At 46.1% G+C, this 19,089-nt stretch overlaps 1 protein-coding gene across 2 annotated transcripts in view; it reads left to right on the plus strand.

Moving 5' to 3' along the window:
• The window catches only part of IGHMBP2 (immunoglobulin mu DNA binding protein 2), a 335,240-nt gene that overhangs the window by 287,951 nt on the left and 28,200 nt on the right, over positions 1-19,089 (plus strand). Inside the window, exon 14 of one of the 2 annotated variants that reach the window (XM_086957844.1) lies at positions 14,808-14,992. The exons of the other annotated variant lie outside the window; for it this stretch is intronic. Coding sequence (XP_086813970.1) covers positions 14,808-14,992 — 185 coding nt within the window. The remainder of the gene's footprint in view (positions 1-14,807; positions 14,993-19,089) is intronic. 2 annotated transcript variants of the gene reach the window in all.

Consider the following 19,089-nt stretch of genomic DNA (forward strand, 5'->3'; position numbering starts at 1 on the left):
GGTCATCCGCATCCGGGTTGGGGCTCTGTCCTGTCACTTGGTCGGGTTCCTGTAGGGAGAAAAAGAGAGAAGGATTTAGGGGTCATGGTATCCCCACTCGGGCGCCGCCCGGTTGAGGTGAGTGGCGTTCCCCTTCCACATCCCCTTTCCCTAGCTGTCTTTCTTGTGGGGGAGGCCGGTGGGGGATATCGAGACAGATAGTCAGCGTTGCCCTGCTCAACCCCCTTCCTATGTAAGGTTTTGAATCTATATGGCTGCAGGGAGAGAAACCACCGAAGTACCCTATCATTATGACCCCGATTTCGTGCCACACATTCTAGGGGAGCGTGATCTGTGTACAGAAGAAACTCACGCCCCTCTAGATAATAACGAAGGCTCTCTATGGCCCATTTTATGGCTAGGGCTTCTTTTTCGACTACCGCGTAATTCATTTCACGAGGGAAGAGTTTCCTGCTGAGGTATAGGATAGGCCTCTCAATTCCTGCCTGGTCTTTTTGGGAGAGGACTGCTCCGAATCCCTGCTCTGAGGCATCTGTTTACAGGATAAAGGGCTGGGTATAATCGGGGCTGATCAGGACTGGCTCTGACACTAGTGATTGCTTGAGGTCCTGAAAGGCCTTCCACATCTGCGGAGAGGGTTGTTGCAACATGGCCTCTGTTCGAGTGTTCTTCTTCAGGAGGTCTGTCAGGGGTACCGCAATTTGAGAAAAATTGGGGATGAACCTCCGATAATATCCTAAGAGCCCAAGGAAGGCACGGAGGTCCTTTTTGGTTTGGGGGAATGGAATCGACTGGATGGCTTTTATTTTGTTGTCCTGAGGTCGGATGACACCCTCCCCAAGGAGGTACCCTAAGTATTTTACGGACTGCGCAGCTAGAGTGGATTTAGCGGGGTTGATAGTGAACCCGTATTCTCCCAGAGAGGTGATTACTCGCTTCAGGTGGGACAGGTGCTCTGGCCAGTCATTACTATAAATGACTATGTCATCAAGGTAAGCTCCCGCGTATTGGGCATGAGGTTGTAGGACTATGTTCATGGCCCGTTGAAAAGTCGCTGGGGCCCCATGAAGCCCGAAGGGCATGACTCTGAATTGGAACAGGCCGTCGGGTGTGGAGAATGCTGTTTTCTTTTTATCTTCGCTCTTCAGGGGGATCTGCCAGTATCCCTTGCAGAGATCCAGCGTGCTAATGTAGCGGGCTCGTCCGATGCGTTCTATCATCTCGTCAACTCTTGGCAACGGATAAGTGTAAAAACTCGAGACTTCATTAACTTCGCGAAAGTCGATACAAAATCTCGTGGAGCCATCGGGTTTGGGGACGAGAACGATGGGCGAGTTCCAACAACTGATCGATGGCTCAATGATGTCCATTTGCACCATTTGTTTGGTCTCCTCTTGAATGACTTTCCGGCGTGCTTCTGGGATCCGATAGGGACGTTTTCTCACGATCTTTCCGGCATCTGTATGTATTGCATGCTCTATGACCGTGGTGTGCCCCGTAGAGTGGAAAATACCGTCTGCAACGGTGATAAGACAGTCCTGAGGTCTTGTCGTTTGTTCGTAGGTAGTTCCGGGTCCACACAATCTTCAAAGAGTGGGGTCCCTGGGTCTGTCACGCTGGATAGCACTGGTTGGGGGGTCCTCCCACTTCTTTAGAAGATTGACGTGGTATATCTGTCTCTGGTTGCGAGTGTGGTCTAATTCGATTTCGTAGGTGACAGGGGTCACTTGTCTCGTTACTGGATACGGCCCTTGCCACTGTCCTAATAGCTTGTGGTCTGAAGAGGGTAGGAGAAGCAGTACCAGGTCCCCGGGAACAAAGGTTCTGGCCTTGGCTCCTCGGTCGTATTGGCGTTTTTGTGTAGCCTGGACGGTCAACATGTTTTGCCTCACTATTTCCCTGATTTGACCCAGGTGAGTCTTGAGATTAGCAACATATTCAGGCAGAGGTCGGGTACGATCAGGCTCGGCCTCCCAGGCCTCGTGGGCCATGTCCAGGAGTGTTCTAGGGGCCCTCCCATAGAGGAGTTCATAGGGAGAATACCCGGTACTGCTCTGGACCTTACAACGAATAGCGAACAGGGCCAAAGGTAACATTTCCTCCCAGCGACGGCTTTCTAGTCCCAACAATTTCTTGAGGGTGGTCTTCAGGGTAGCGTTATACCGCTCCACGAGTCCGTCGGTCTGGGGGTGGTAGGCAGAGGTTCTAATTTGTTTAATGCCCAACTGGGAACACACCTGGCGCATAAGAGAAGAAACAAACGGGGTGCCCTGGTCCGTCAATATCTCCCGGGGAAAACCCACCCGAGTGAAGATGGTTACAAGGGCTCTCGCTATGTTCTGCGTGGTTGGGTGTTTTAACGGAACGGCCTCAGGAAACCGGGTGGCATAATCCACCAGGACAAGAGCATACCGACATCCACTCCTTGAGGGTAACATGGGGCCTATCAGGTCCATCCCAACCCTACTGAAAGGGACATCAATGAGAGGGAGTGGCTGAAGGGGTGCCCTTGGGGGTCGGTACCGACTGTTCTTCTGACCTATAGGACACTCTTTGCAGTATTGGCTCACTTGTTTGTATACCCCAGGCCAGTAGAACTTGTCCAGTATTGTTTGCCCTATTTTGTCGTCCCCGAAATGACCCCCTAACAAATGGCTATGGGCCAGGAACAGTACTTTCTCGCGAAAGGGACCGGGAACGAGAAGCTGAAGGTCTTGTTGGGGTCCGCCTTTTCTATACAACAGACCGTTCCGTTTAAAGAAATAAGGACATACGTGCAAGGGATCCTCGTTTTCCAGGGCCCGCCCCAGGCGTCTTGTAGTACTGGGTCCTCTTGTTGGGCCGCACGGAACTCCCGATCGGTTACCCATGGATGTTGGTCCACCTGGACAGGATAGGCTGTGGTGTGTGTCCTTTTTTCTTTCTTCTTTTGCCCTCTTGTCTTCAGGACTTTGTTTGTTGGTTCCACGGGATGAGGGTTTCGGGAAAAGGGAGCCTCGGACCACCATCTTTCCAAGGAGTTTGTAGCGTCTTGTAGCAAACGGGGCAGCCCATTAGAATCGCTACCCAGGATAACTTGTTCCGGCAAGTTGGGAACCAGGCCGACAGTAAGGGGGCTTCTTTCCCCCGAGGTGTGCTGTACCTGTACACGTGTGGTGGGATATCTCTTGGTATCACCGTGTACACATTGAATATCCACTGTGCCAGTCATAGGCCCCATAGGTTTGGGCATTTCCTGTGGCCTTAGTACACTTTGCCGGCAACCGGAATCGGCGAGGGCCATCATAGGGTGTCCGTCAATCTTCACCGGACACCGGAAAGGAGGAGGACTGGCATCCGTGGTAAGACACACACAGTTCCTAGCCAGTCCGACCTCCATAGGTTCTTCCTTCTGGGGACAGAACCGGGCGATATGTCCGCGCCCTCCACAGTGGTAGCACTGCGGACCGGGAAGACTTGGTCTTGGTGTCACTGGAAACGGAAACAAGGGGACAGGTTCAGGTTTCCGGGGAACCACCGGCCTCGGGGTTCGAGGATGACTTCCATGGGGCATCCGTGTAGGGTTTTCTTCCTTTTTCTGGAAGTCTTGAGCTCGACTGAAGGCACTTGCAATCTCGACAGCAGTGTCGAGAGTGAGTCGGCAGTGCTGACGGACCCATTTCTGTGTGGCGAGGTGTAAGGAGGCTAGGAATTGTTCCAAGTAGATCTTGGACAGGATCTCATCTTTGGTGGCCGTGGCAGGCTTCAGCCAGCGGTTGGTCAGGTCTTGGATGCGGAATGACAATGCTCGGGGAGTTTCTTGTGGTCCTTCACGGGCCTGTCGCAGTCGTACTCTGTAGGTCTCGTCGTCAATCCCTAGCCTCTCGAGGATACAGGTTTTGATGTCCTGATACGGGGTCTGCCCTTGTATGTTGGCCTGTTGGAATGCCGCCTGTAGTTCTCCCGTCAGCAGAGGCCCCAAGTAGTGGCTCCAGCGATCAACGGGCCAAGTAGCAGCCTGAGCCAGGCGCTCGAAGTTCGTAAAAAAGAAGTCCGGGTCTTTTCTCCCGGAATGTATTTTTGCAAAACCACAGAGGGCAATGTAGTCGCTGGCCTCTGTTGACCCATGGCATCGACTAGCTTCCCAAGGGCTCGGTCTTGTGCGGAGCCCTGGTCTTTCAGGACATCATGAAGTTGGCCTCGATCGTCCTCTGCCGTTTTGAGAAAGCGCTCCATCATCTTCCCGAGGAGTTCCTGGCTTTCTGTGAGTTGCTTCACGGCGGCCTCCATGCTTCTGGATCCCATTTCTGACACCAAGTGTGGACTGGGGGTTGGTGCGGACCGGAATAACAGGCGTGGAGGCCGTATATACTTGGCTATGGTAGCTGTTTTTATTGTTGTGATTGACAAACGGATTAAGTACAAAGTTCAAGGTTTGAAGTCGTAGTCTGTTCCCTGGTGTCCGCCGGCCGATGGATCTTCTGGACGTCTTCAGGTCTTCCGGGGAGGCGTCGGAGTAACCTCGGAGGGACACAGAGAGGCAGGGGTTTAGTCCTTTCTAGCTCGGGCTTCTGGAGTACCAGTACCAGCACCCGGGTCGTGAGGGGACAGAGTTGACCGTGAGGAGGGGAATGGACGGGAAGGGTTAGACGGAAGGGAAGAGATGTGGGAACAGGGTAGAAGAAACGTGCTCTCGTGAGTGGCCGGGGTGTAAGGACTATGGTACAAGTTATAGGTGCAGTGACTCTACTAAATCTATATACAGTGCAAGGGAGATCTATCAGTGCGTTCTACTTCTATACAAGTATTTACAATTATCTACAAGGGGACACGGAGACGGTAACAAGGTACTCACGTGCCCCGCCGCAACTCTCCAGCGAGTCACGGCCGCTCTCCAGCCACCTCCAGAGGACTCAACCACTCCTCGGTCCAGACGTCCTCCAACTCTTCATCTTCGATCCTCTCACCCCGTCCGCTCTCCTTCACTGGTTCACTACGCGCTGTCTCCTGCCACGAGTCGGCTACCTGGAACGCTCTCCTCTCTTCGTTGCCGGCTTTTCTACCTCTCGGCCCGTGGTAGGGGGCGGGACTTCCGGGTTCCCGGCAGGCTGCTTCCGGTTCGGCACTTCCGGGTTCTCGGTGCTCGGGGTCATCCGCATCCGGGTTGGGGCTCTGTCCTGTCACTTGGTCGGGTTCCGGTAGGGAGAAAAAGAGAGAAGGATTCCTGGTCGTCAGAGACGCAGGAGGGTTAGGGGTCATGGTATCTCCACTCGGGGGCCGCCCGGTTGAGGTGAGTGGCATTCCCCTTCCACAGTTATTCAACATGTATATCGTGTTTTCGGTTACACGTACTCCTCTCGGAAATAAGTCCACAACAACGGGTGGCAGTCATGACAACTTAACAATGAAGTCACACAATGTATGCGCAATGGTCATATTTAAAAATAGAAGTCTGTATTCAAATAGGTAAAGCCACGTGAAATCTTGTTGAGTGAAATGTATTGCTTTCACGATTTCGTCTAATAATTTTTTTGTTGCTTTTAATTTGATAAGAGTAAACTCATAAGTAATGCTACATAGTTTACCACGCTGCTGAATAGTGATGACATACCACCTCTCCTGCTAAACCATGTTTTCCGCTTCCTAGACACGAGTACTGTGTAACACTGGAGGACTGCATGCTAAGAGTCACCCTGGCAGGACACTGGACACCGGTGGGCTCCCATAATTAATAACAGCAGGAGCAAAGCTTGCGCCTTCCTGTGTTCACTGTATGGCACGCCTTGTAAAGACAAAGGCAAGGAGCAGCCGCCATATTAAAAGAAAACAGTGTGGCATAGCAGTACAGCAATTAGAAAAACAAGCACTGGCGTTGCCAATAGGTTTCGCATTTGGAAAGTTGGAGCTATTGGTTTTGTAAATGACATTTTATATTTATATATTGTTATTGACAATGCCAATAACGATATATAAATATAAAATGTAATTTACAAAACCATTAGCTCCAACTTTCCAAATGCGAAACCTATTGGCAACGCCAGTGCTTGTTAATGCTTGTTTCAGTTGTTTCAGCTCTCTCCAAGAGTGCATGTTGTCTCCCTTCCTCCGCCTAGCGCTATGTTCCTCTCTCCCATATATGCCTTTACCGAGGGCAATGTACGCACGAAGGTCTGTAAATGTACAAAAATGAAACACTATCAGTTTTGAAAATGTCTCCCCTACTGTGATTCGTGTGCCAAGGATGTCTCAGTGTTACATGAACAGCCCCTCTCTGCTAACCCTTCACAGACTGTGGTGCCCCCTGGGCCCACCTCCATGTAATGAAGAAATACCCTCCCCCTCTTTCAAATGAGCCAGGGTGAGGCTGTAAGCCGGTCACTTTAGGCTGCAGAAGTGGCACTACCAGAAGCCCCCCGCCACACACGAGAGCACCCTGGTATTCTCACAGCGGGATGTTATTTGTCACAGAGAACACGGCTCCATGCTGGGGCCGCTCGGATAACAATCCGCAGTGACAGCACTAAAAGCGTTGTGTGTGTTTGTGCTGGGAGGCGGCAGGCTGGGGGCGGGAGGAGTGTTTCACCAGTGGATGGCTGGGGAAGCTTTAGTAAGCACAGTAAATGGGAGGCATCTCGCAGAGAGCACACACCAGCCATCTCAAAATGAAGACACGACCAGGAGGAAGCAGCTTTAATGAAACTTTAAACTGGCAGCAGCAAATGCATCTCAAAGCACACAAAACACGCTGCATTCTAAACAAATAATAAAAAAAAAACATATTGCCAACCGATGAAATAAAGGAAGCAAAAAAAAAGATGAAGCACTGTGTCCGGAGGAGTGTTTCACCAGTGGACGGCTGGGGAAGCTTCAGTAAGCGCGAAAGTGAAAGCATTTTGCTCACGCATGGAGATGAATGCCAAAGAAAAACAAGCCGAGCCAGAGAAATTAAAGGAGCCTCAGCCATTGTTAAAGATAAACGCGTGGCAGGCAGATTAGGGAGTTGCGCGGAGGGAAGCCGGATGGGGGCGGGAGAGCCTGGTGGGGGGGCGGGAATGCGAGCGAGGGGAGGAGAAGTGTGGCAGGCGGATTAGGGAGATGCACGTGCTTGTGTGGTCACGTGACCCGCTTTTGTGGTCACGTGACTCACATGCACTGTGAAAAAAATGCAGTGGTTTGACGAGTCGATGGAGAACTTGAATTCTCGCCTATTACATTCGCAAGCGAATGATAATAGGCGAAACCTAAAAACGGGAGTCACCTTGGCAGCAAAGACGAGCAGGATGCTTGCGGATTCCCATTGAACGCCACCCCGCTGTCATGGCAGCTTGATGTATCCACTGCGTGGCATGCCTTGTAAAATAATATTCAAGAAGCGGCCGCCATATTAAGAGAAAAAATAGTTCTAGCCAGAACACATAAAGAAAAGAAGGGGAAAGACATTGTAGTTAGGATGCGCTGTTCTAAAAAAAGAAAAACGGAAGTGAGGTATCGCTCCATGATTCACTTGGGAGGCAGCATAAAAAAGAACGATACTGCATTGATCCAATAGGAAGGCGGGAGCAAAGTCCTGTATTGAATACAGCAGGTCTTCCAGACAGCGCATACGCCCGCCAAGGCTCGACCTAAAAACGAAAAGAGAATTAGTACAACCAGGGGTATTGAAAAGGAATTTTAGCCACCAGTATCTGGACCCTTAACAATTGTGGAAGATACAAAGACACAAGAAATATATCAAAAGTCCCAAAAAACATGTGCTATAAACGGCAGTTCCATGGAGTCTACACAAAACGTATTTGGTGAATAAACATACTGCGTCAGTGGATGAGTTAATCACTGCAAAATGAACGTGGTCAGTGCAGGCCTGATGCAGGTTAAAATAGCTCTAATCAAAGAGGATTTGAGAAGTGCGGTGGTTGTGAATAGTAGATGGAGTTGCTCAATGTTGTGTGCAGCTTAATATAAATTGATATTTGATTTTTCAGTATTTGCCCTTCTTGGGCCTTAGTCTAGATGAAAGTATTTAATTTCACTTTCTAGAGATGTAGCTTATAGTGAACGCAGCAGTTTCTCAGCAATTTCACTAGATGTGTGAAATATTTTCCTCATTCCAAGTTTCATAAGCAATAACAGTAAGATTTGTGTATGTTTATTTGTAGAATGGTCTCCTTATTTGCGGATTTCACTTTCTATTAGGTAGTATTAGCTTACATATTGTGCAACTTGCCGTTCCCCTGTGAACTCTCGATGGTGCTATTCAAACTACAAGTGCTCGGGCACAGTTGAGAAAAGACACTCACTGTTGTTTAGATAACTGTGTCGCCCGGTACTTGGAACATGGATGCGTCTTTTTATTAGTCAACTCCACGTCATGGATGCAGCCATTAAGTATACCAAAAGGAGGCAGAGAACACCTGGACCTTTAATCATAGCATCACACATTCAACCAATGCATTCCTCCCAACCTGTAATAAATGGAATACAATACAAAAATGACTCAAAATTTACTGAACAAAATTTCTGTTGCTTTTAGACGACAGAGGATTCTGATTCAAATTATACTTTGAATTAGCCACAGTCCCGTTCAAGGCTGGACCTAAAGAAATACATATTATAGATACCTGGCTCAGCGGGTAATTCAACGACAACCGATTAACCTCTGTCCGTATGTGTTAGAAATTAGGGTATCTGGTTGCAGGTTTGTACCCTTTCCAAGTTGGGACTCTTTCTTCTAGTCAAAGTACCGTATTTTCCGGCGTATAAGACGACTTTTTAACCCCTTAAAATGTTCTGGAAAGTCGGGGGTCGTCTTATACGCCGGATGCTAAATTTGAAGGAATGTTTTCATGCAATTTTACATAGCGCAGACTACACCCGAAGGTGTCAGACTGCTTCTGCATTATATAAAAATGGGCTGATGTGAGCAACAATAACAATGGACAAATTACAAAAGCAAACATTAAGTTACATGGATCAAAAGTGACAATAGCGAGCAACCAAAATACATGAGGTAGCAATCGGTACATTCCTGGAGAAAAAGTGATAAGTGTGCAGGTTACAAAAGCATACAAAGCATACAAAGCATACAAAATACGAGCCAAAATAAAATAAAATACATTCTCAAAATGGCTATGCAGGACTGCGTTGGACTGCACTGGAAGTGGGGGTAGTCTTATATGGTGAGTATTGCACGAAACCTACATTTTATTAAGCAAAGTAGGGGGTCGTCTTATACGCCGGGTCGTCTTATACGCCGGAAAATACGGTAAGAGGGATTACACTTCTAAAATAACCCCCGCTACCAACCCCCCTTTCTAGCTTGGCATGAGCAGGCAGGCTTATCCTCCTTCATTTTACTTTACTCAGTGGTGTAGACCACGTGAACTACTCCTTCCACATCTTGCTGGTCATCATACATGTCACCACTACGAGCAGTGTCTGATGCGGAGTCAGCAGTGTTGACGGTCTTCTTTGACTGAATCGTCTGCATGCAGACAACAGACCTGCCAACTCACACGGTCCCTCTGTGTGACGCAAGATATCTGCTCTCATCACAAGGTCACCTGGTGAGGAACTGAAATCATATGGTGTCAGGGAAAGCGGGGGCGGCCTTAGGCATGTGCAACCTGTCCACCAGCACAGGGCCACCAAACCGCAGGGGCCACCACCCCAATATATATCCTTAATATAATAATCCTCTGAGGATGGATACATATTTGCGTGGCGGCCCCTGGCAGGGATGTGGCGGCCTCCGGCTCTGTTCCGTTTCCAAACACCCTGACCCCCCCCCTCCCTCCAACACTCTTCATTGGCCTTCGCGCCTGCATTCCTCCTGGTTCCTGATTGGCTTCTTTTTTTCCCTACCCACTGCTGGCCCGCTGGTACCTTCCTGAGCTCTGGGGGCTCCGCCCCACCCGAACCCCCTCTTCCGGGGCCCCCTACCTACTCTCCCTGCCCAGGGCCACCATGAGCCTAGAGCCACCCCAGGTGAAAGCGAGCTGAAAACCACTGTAAATAGTGGATTTTCAGCACATTTTCCGAGGCTTTGAACTACTGACGTTCATTAAGGGGTGTGAAAACACCACCGGCCATCAGCACCCGCCTCAGTAAGCCTTTTGGGGAGGGGTTTGGAGGAGGGGCTTGGTGGCAGGGTGGGGGTAAAAGTGACTCGTAGGTACTTCTCGGCACGATGCCACGCACCCTCCTCACTGAGATTTTTGTTCATGTTGACAGGTCAAGACTAGCATACTTGTGCAAAGTGATTCATCTTTCTGCATACCCCACCCTTCTTTACTGTTGCAGGCCAGTCTCCATTGTGTGGAAACACGCCTGCACAAAATCCACAAGGTTTTTCATTAGCATGTTTTGGCCCTCATTTGGCACTTGCTGCCCCTTTCATCAGGTGATTGACAAGCTCTTCCTTGATGGTCTTGGTGAGTGCCGCCTCCAGGGACGTAGCTTCAGTGGGAGTGTTTTGGGGATTTACACCCACTTAATAAATGTACTTTCTGGTAAATAGTCGGGTACAGGTGCCTTCAGACGGGTATGGTGAGGTCTTTCGGATTGCCCAAGACATTCTTACATAAACTCTGACAAAAAAAGCACCCACACTCTCTCCCTCTCTGCTTTTAGGGTCTTCAAAAATGTTGGTTATTTTGTAAAATATTGTCTGTTTCTCTCACCTATTGCCCCTACCAATCCGCATTCGTCTCCCTTCCCGCACTTTCCCTTTATCCTCTCTCATGTGCACTGCTTGTCCTATTATGTGTTTTGACATTGTAAGCAGGCGTGATTGTCGGAAAATCTGAAGCTCGCACACCTCAATCGTATTGACCAAGCTACGCTACTGGCTGACTCCATGTGCGCAGTAAGAGCACAGGTTAATGTCAAAGACCGCCCTATTGTCAGGATATCTGGTAGGGGGTTACTCCCCTAGATTTCACTTTCTTTGCACTATCAGCCTTCGATCTTTTTTTGTTTCCGTGTCAAGGTATGATGGTGGCATTTATTGCGTCAGGGTTACTGGACCTTGCACTATAAACTGGTTTGACTTTCACGATGTGCACATGAGGAAAAAATGTGTTTCGTCCCTGAGGCTCTGGAGAAAGCCTTCTGAATCTTATAGATGACGACCTGCTGCCCTCTAGTGGCATTCGCGTAGAATTGCAGAAATTAGGTTTTCAGGCCCAGAGTAGATCTGGTGTTAATTTCTTAGGTCCAGGCCTTATAAGTACTATACATCACGAGTGATACTAACGCATGGGTACTTGCAAACATTTTCCTAAGGGCCCAAAAAGTTTGGTCTGGGATGTAACCGAAGGCCGCATTGATGCCAGCTGGGTGGAGGTTGAGGTTGGGACTTAGGGTGTTAACAGTAATGGGGGAGTAGGGAAAGCAAAGCAGATACATCTAGTGGTTGAATTGAAGAGTGTGAAACCAGAAAACTGGGGATTTTCAGTTAATTAAACTGTGTGATCATAGTGAATTGTTATGTTTTACTTTCACTCATTTTTCTTCGTTATCACATATAAGAGGACCTCAACATGCATGCACAAAATCTTCTCCTGTTTTTGATTTAATAAACTATAATGTTGTTCATGTATAATACAAACCAAGGCCTCCCAGAGAGTGCGCATAACAACTGACTTGTCTCTTAGTTCACTACTGGCATTGCGGTCAGGTTGGATGAGAAATAAATGTTTCTAAATTAATGTTTGAGAGCTATCACTTTTTAAACAAATGTTTCTCAATGCACGGATATATTTAGATGTACTAAGGCAAACCGGTTATGCGTTCCAATGAAACACACTTTTTGGATTTTGACTTTATCATATTTTCAAACTTTTGCTGCAAGATATCTTTAAAAAAAGAAGGTGTTGCTAACGCAGTGCAGCACGACCAGGTTACTTCTTTTCTCTAGCTTCATAACATTTAAATTAATACTTCGGTTATGTAGTGGGCTGAATTATGGGGTTTTAGCAGCCTAGCGGCACTCACAATCTCGCAATATAAATTTATGAGGGGTATAACAAGCTTGCCTCAATCTACTCCACTAATACCGCTTTATTATGATATGGGAAGCCAGTTTTTAGAGGATGTGGCACGCTTCAGACCAGTGGCCTACTGGAGGAGGCTCTGGGTTACCCCCGAGCCCACCCAGTACGCACAAGCCCTACTTGAGATCAGGGACGCTGATAGTGGGGGCAACATTTTATGGCTGAGGCAGGTAAAGGCCACATATACTGAAATGGGCCTTCATTGGCTGTGGCAAAATCCCACAAATAGTGAGTTTCCATCTCGAAAGGATCTGAGGGGACTATATTGGAACATGGTAACTATGAAACGCTTTAGGTCTCTGACGAGTCCCTCTCTGTCGAGAGACTTTTTAGAGACCAAACATGCTCCTGACTATGAAGGGTATTGGGACCTTATTACGGTACCCAGTGATAGGAAATGGTACCACAAATTTAGGATTCTCACCCTTCCTATCAAATAATTTACTGGTAAATGGGGTACAGGTTCCTTTACGGAATGCCGTTTTGCCCGACACAGTCAGAAACAATAGCTCATATTTTATTTGTTTGACCCGTTTATAAAAAATTGTGGTTCAAATGGTTGAAGCCTATTTGCCAGATGATGAGGACTACTTCAGGCATCGAAGCAATAAGGATATTAAAAACCGACAGAAAGGAATTTCCTACAATCGCGATCAACACATTTTTTTTACATGGCATGAGGATGACCCGTGCTCACAGACTGAGTAATCAGTAATTGTCACTGGACACGATAGGTCTTCCACAATGGGAATATATTTAATCCGTTTTTAATTAAATTCTGGCTTATTGTACCATGGTCTGGGATTCTTGATATTTTACTGTGTTTCTAAAAGTGTTTTTCAAATTAATTTATTGTATTTATTGATGGAGCAATTATGGACTTATTCCTAGTGTAATTGTGTTATTCAACGAGGATGGAATGTTAAGACATTATTGTTTTAAATGTAATGTTTTTTATGATCATGTATCGAATAAAGATTCTGAATCGAATCGAATTAATGCTTCGCTGTGTATTTAACATATTTTGAATGTTATTACTTAGTCGAGTAAACAGCAGCACAGTGCTGCTGTTGAGAATGGGACCTCAGGTATAGGTCTGGAGGGCCGTACTTTGAGTATCATTGTATTAACGCAAATTGGCTGGTTGGAGGGTCGGTGATTAGTCGCTTAATCGCTTGTTTATTTCTCTCCATAGCTCTCACACCCTTATGTGAACTCGTGATATAACTTGCACACGAGTGTTACCGATATGGAATATCACAGGCGCATGACTGCCGACAGCTCCTGACACACTAATCACTGTTCCATACGGCAAAATAGCAGTGCGTCAAACTGGCAGTGACCCGAGAGGGGGGCGCTGTGGGAAGAGCATATATGTGTAAGGAAAATCTGATTCGAATTTGCTCTTCACTTCCACATTGTTAATTTACAATGAATTATACAGCACACTCTTTAAAATGAATTGCATGCAGGGACACTCAATGCGGGTGATGATTGGGACAGGACAACACATTTTGCTCAATTGCATAAGCTGAGATTCGGATGCAGGTCTCAGGCTTCCTAATCAATAGGAAACATCTGCCCATTGCTGCCGCCTCCTCATCACGTGCTCATATGGGATCAATTCGAAAAGAGGAACAAAATCATTCCGCCTTCATTTGTGATGCAAGCAAATGAAAGCACCCTCATCCCTCCCCCCAATCAGTCATCAGGTGAATGTGAGGCAATGGGATAAGTCCATATTGTAGGTTCTTGTCACTGCTATGTTATCAACACCCTTTCCGAGCCATGGGTTTTTAGCCAAGAGCCCTTTGCATTCTTGGGTTCTAGGGGCAAAATTGCATTAACTTTAGGTAATGACGTATTCGGCTGGCTGCATTAAAGGCTTTGTGGTACATCACCTGTTAATAAGTGCTGCTTCACGTGAGTATAAGTTGTTTATGGTTAATTATGGCACCACGGATATTTCAAGTAGGATTATTATAAAGAGAAGTAGGTCTTTGATTTTGCATACCCATCCAGAAACGTCACAGTTGTTCAAAGCCATTTCTTGACCACTGCTTTGCACAAAAGCGCTAGTTTCTTATTTTAGTGCATTATACAGACATATCATCCTTGTTCTACCCGAGATAAAGTGTTGTGTCGAGCAACTTCCAGTCCGACTGCCAGTGTCCTAATGCGGCGAATGTTGGCAGTCGGACCGCCACCAATAGGATGTCGTCAGCAGTCCGACCGCCGCCATCGTAATCCGGTCCAAAGTGTCTTGCATGTTTAACACTACAATGAGAAGTTCTCACTGGTAAATATACATTTATAATCCGTTTGAAAGATTACATCATAGCGTGGTATCAAAACTTTAACTTAAACCTTCAAAATTAGGGAACGCGCCAGAGCGTAGTAGCACATGAAACAGTGCTCGGGTGAGTAAAAGTGTATTCAGATCATTGTTGTTGGTGTGCCTGTTTTGAAACGCACCATAATTGCTGAATTTCCGTTGTAAGATTCTGATTTGGAGTTTGGCTTGTGAGCTACTGCGTCACAGGTTTGACAGATATCACGTCCTCTTTTTAAGTCCCATAGGATATAAAGCACTTGTAATAAAGCGAAACGGATCATGTCCAACACGGATGTGAGGGAGGGAGGGACTCTAAATCGGGCTCTAACGCTTTGAGTTGTCATTGTACCCATCATAATACCAATTAGTATCGATTTGATTATTTTTTCTGCAGACTTTTGATGTAATTACCTGGTTTCTGTTTTTGCCCTGACCTCTAGCAAAGAGCACTGCTAAGGCTGAGACTGCCGTCTTCCCTGAAGATGACTTTGATGCCCTGATCGCTGCTACAATGAAAGCGGACAGTACATGCGGGTTCCATAAATGCAAAGCCAGCGTTCTGACCGTGGGACAGCTCTGCACACACTGCCGAAAGCACTACTGCCTGAGCCACCACATCCCAGAGGTAACGTATGATTCGTTGCGGCGAGGATTTAGATACAATTATGTTCTCGGCTTTTAAACCGATAGCGTGCGAAGGATTCATTGCCCCAACCTGGCACAGCAATTATGATTTCTGAAATGTACTCTTAAAATCCCGCAAACACTTATTAAACCACTTCAGTTTTGTAAAGAACATTTTAACTGTTTAGCATTTTGTTCTCAGGAAGTTCCAGGAATTGTGATGGCAAAATGAGTGCCTCCATTTAGTTGGTAAGAAAGGGGGCATTTGAAACAAATATTGACAAACCAATAACCACATTATATTGAGGCAATTACACACATTATGTTGACTTTTGCAATACAGCAATGGTGCGTTCAACAGAAATGTAAAAAGAGCGGGTATTTGATCTGTGCCTTTTTAAGCTGAACTATTAACTGTAATGGGCATTTGACGGGGCACACTAGTTACAGCAGTTGTGGTGAATATACAGACATCTTGCCTAAGCTCCTCGTATACCATATACACATATAATAATGGGCGATATGTTTGACAACTGAAGCACATAATAAGCAGAAACAGCCAGAGCTAGAGAAACACTATTTTTAATATGAATTGTTTCTCTCTCTTTTTGCATGTCAAGCACGAAACAAGCATTTGCAAAGCCAAACGGTTTGACATTGGCTGCAATTATTTAGACTTTGTTAGTGCTTATTGTTTTTATATGGTTTTTGTAAAAATGTTCTTGCCGGGGGAGGTTCCGGGTCCACTCCTCGCCTGTGAAAAAAATGGTGAAAAGCAGAAATATTGCTTTGGTTTCAAAAAGCTTAAATTGCCATAGATAAAGCGTCCATTAAAGGGAAATACTTTGTGGTCAAATGTTTTTTTGTGAATGGGAAAAATGCCATCTCTCTCAGTGAGGTTATCCAGTGACTTAAGTAGAATCATGCCGTGGGGGGTGGGGGGGGGGGGGGGGCAGAAGAAAAATGTGATTGACAAGAACAAAAGCAAAAGGTTTTGGCTAGCACCAGACCAAACAAGCACTGGCAAAGCCAATCGATCTAGCATTTGCCACCGGCCTTTTGGCAATAAGTGTTTTATTTTTTCATGTTTTTTTGCAATAGAGTACACATTATATTAGCTCCTTTGATGTTTGTGCAATGACAAATTAAATGTTTAATTTCATAAGAATATAGAATTTGATGTAAACTCCGAATAAACTGAATTACTATCACCATCACCAATATCTACAAGTAAAGACGAAATGTATACATCTGAGAAATGCTGTGGTTTGACCTAAAACATAGGCACATCTCATGGAGCAAATGCCTGAAGGGGGCTCAAAGAAAAAGCCAATGACTTTAGAGGAATGACTTGAAGCCCCTGTCTGAATGCTGTGTGTAGTTTTGCATAGAATATATTGTATATTGTGGTGTGTGTATTGGTGACAGAAGGCCTTGGCAGACAGCTAAATCTGTATATAGCGAGACCTTTGAAAAAATACTGCTATTTTGGCTTCTTGACTAAAACGATGTGAGCAGTTAGCCGTAAAAGGTCCCCCACAGGCAACAAGCTATGCTGAAGATTTACAAATGTTTAATTAATCGTCCACGGATTGTTTTGTCTACCTGTGATGTTTGTACACTCAAGTGGTATGAAGGGGTGTGCTATGGGTGTATGATCATTTTAAGTCACTAGTTCTCTGTGCTTTTCTTGTGTTACGCTCTTCAGGCAGTTCACTCTGTGTAATAGACAAGAAACCTATGCTCGATAAGATCACTATGAAGCCAGCTCCCAATTCATTTTACTAGAGAGATTTGAAGTTATGCGCCCCATTATTTTCTCTAGAATGGGTCTGTCTAGGTACATGACCCTTGTACGTGGTCAAGTGTTTGCTTCCACATCTGAAGGAAAGTTACCCCTTACAACCTCACCCTCTACCTCCTTGCACTTTTGACAGTATCGAAAATAAGCCTTTCTAGTTGTAGTCTAACCGGACAGTAACTTGATAGTGTAGATAGGAAGGTTACCGGGGGTCGGGGTGGGATTCCACTTATCTCAAAATCTTTCTTAACTCTTTTCTTGCTCATACTAATTATTCCTTCTGCAAATTCATTATTTTTAAACTCCTTAGACCCTTGCTGGATACCTGGTAAATTTCAGTATTGTATGGTGCCACTCAAGTCACAGGGCGTTCGTGGAAAAGTCACTGAATATATAAATCATGTTTCCCCACCTTGGTGCCTTCAGTTCACTTTTGTGCACCCTGGGAACTTGGTTAATGGTTTTAATGGTCATTCAGCTTTTTCTAAGGTACCTCTATTTCTTATTGTGCTAATTTTTACTTTACTTTGCCAACATGAGCAAGAAGTCTTTGGTGATTAGTAGTTGCAGCAGCAAGTGAAGGTGGGTGGGTCATGTCAGGTGGACGTTAGGACACCTTTTGAATCCTTATGAGAAGAATTTTACTCAATTTCCTCCGGATAAAGGAGCAGCTTGCATCTGTGACTCCTTGTTCATTCCACAATGCAGAACTGGATTTGTGAAGCAGCAAATGTTAACGACCGTTTTGGTCACATAAATTGGCTATTTATCAGCAGATGTTGACATTAAGGAGCAGTTCACTGATTGTTAGCTGATTGTTACTTGGTTAAGCAGAATCCAAAAACCATCCTTGCATGTGCAGGCGTAGCTTAAATAGCCTTTTCTTTATTTATATTCTAGCTTTAGATTATGTGCCATGCGTTTCTGCATCATACAGTTCATGATTCTGATCTTCAGTATATCCAGTCTTTTGGCTCCAAGTAATCCATGCCAGTGCTTTATGGTCATTGTAGTACAACATACTTGAAGATTTTAAGTCCTGATAAGTATTTCACTCTTTTCAGAGTTCCTCAAAGGATTGTACCTCAGCTGGTCTAAAAGCAGTTCAAATTGAAATGTTCACAAAATAATCAGAATAGCCTGTTAAATAACAGCCTTGCAGCAAGGATCCAAAGACCAAAATGACAAAAATCCAATCAGTAGAAGTCGGGATATCAATTTGAAAGATTAAATGCAAGAACAGTGCTTAAAAGTCACTAGCGATCAAATGGTTACTAGAGGTGGCAAGGGACTGGTGCAAATCCGAAGTGCAGTCTGACCACGACTGAGAGCAAAATGTTACAGACCCACACAGGGGCCACTGAAAAAGAACCTTAGATGGAGCAAAGCATCCACACTGAGGGCTCGATGTGTCGATCTTTTCCATGCAGTCGGGTCACTGCGTTGTCGTCCAGCTTCAACGAAGTGAAGGCAATGCATTGTCGTTGAGCTGTGCAGAGTGTCATCGTTGAGCTTAGCAGGCTGTAGAACCTCTGTCATCGAACAGCCTCTGCATTGGCGTTGAAAGGTAATGCGTTGGTTCTGATTGGATCAGTGGTAACGATGCATCGGTTGTTGTGGAAAAAAGCTTCAGAACCCACTTCTACGGCCCAGGACTTGGAGAGGGCACCTCAGGCAAGGGCAGGAAGTCTTTTGTTTAACTTAGAGTTTAAAAAAACAGGAGGGAAAGCCTTTGGAGATCACTTGGAGGGAAGGCAGTGTACAGCTATTCTTCCAGCTGAGTCAGGAAGCAGCAGGGCAAAAAGCAGAAAAGTAGTCTTTCCAGAAAAGCAGTCCAGTTGAGACCTTTAAGCAACAAAGCTGTCCTTCTGACAAAGGTTCAGTTCATGTTCCAGAAGTGTTTGATTTTAAGGGGTCAGAGATCCATTGCTTATACCCAAAAGTGCCTTTGATGGAGGGGGTGACTTCAAAGGAGCTCTCTGAAGTGCACAAGCATCCCTTTCTACCCAGTCCAGTTTGCCAGGCTACCTGTGGGAGGGTAATCACTCCTTTGTGTGTGGACAGGACACTATCTATTGAAGTGTTAGTGTCAGGCCCTCCCATTCCTCCCTGCCCAGGAAGACCCATCAGAATGCAAAGGAATGCAGATGAGCACTCAGAATGCAGATGAGCCTCACCTTCCTGTGTTCGTGGCGGTCTAGAGGGAATGCACAACGTGTTGCTATCCCCCAACCCAGGCGTGTCTTGGTGACAGGCTGTCAGACATAAAGTTTCAGTGCCCTGTCCATCATCTCCTT

Source organism: Lissotriton vulgaris, chromosome 2_1 (assembly GCF_964263255.1).
Source record: "Lissotriton vulgaris chromosome 2_1, aLisVul1.2, whole genome shotgun sequence".
Lineage (NCBI taxonomy): Eukaryota > Metazoa > Chordata > Amphibia > Caudata > Salamandridae > Lissotriton > Lissotriton vulgaris.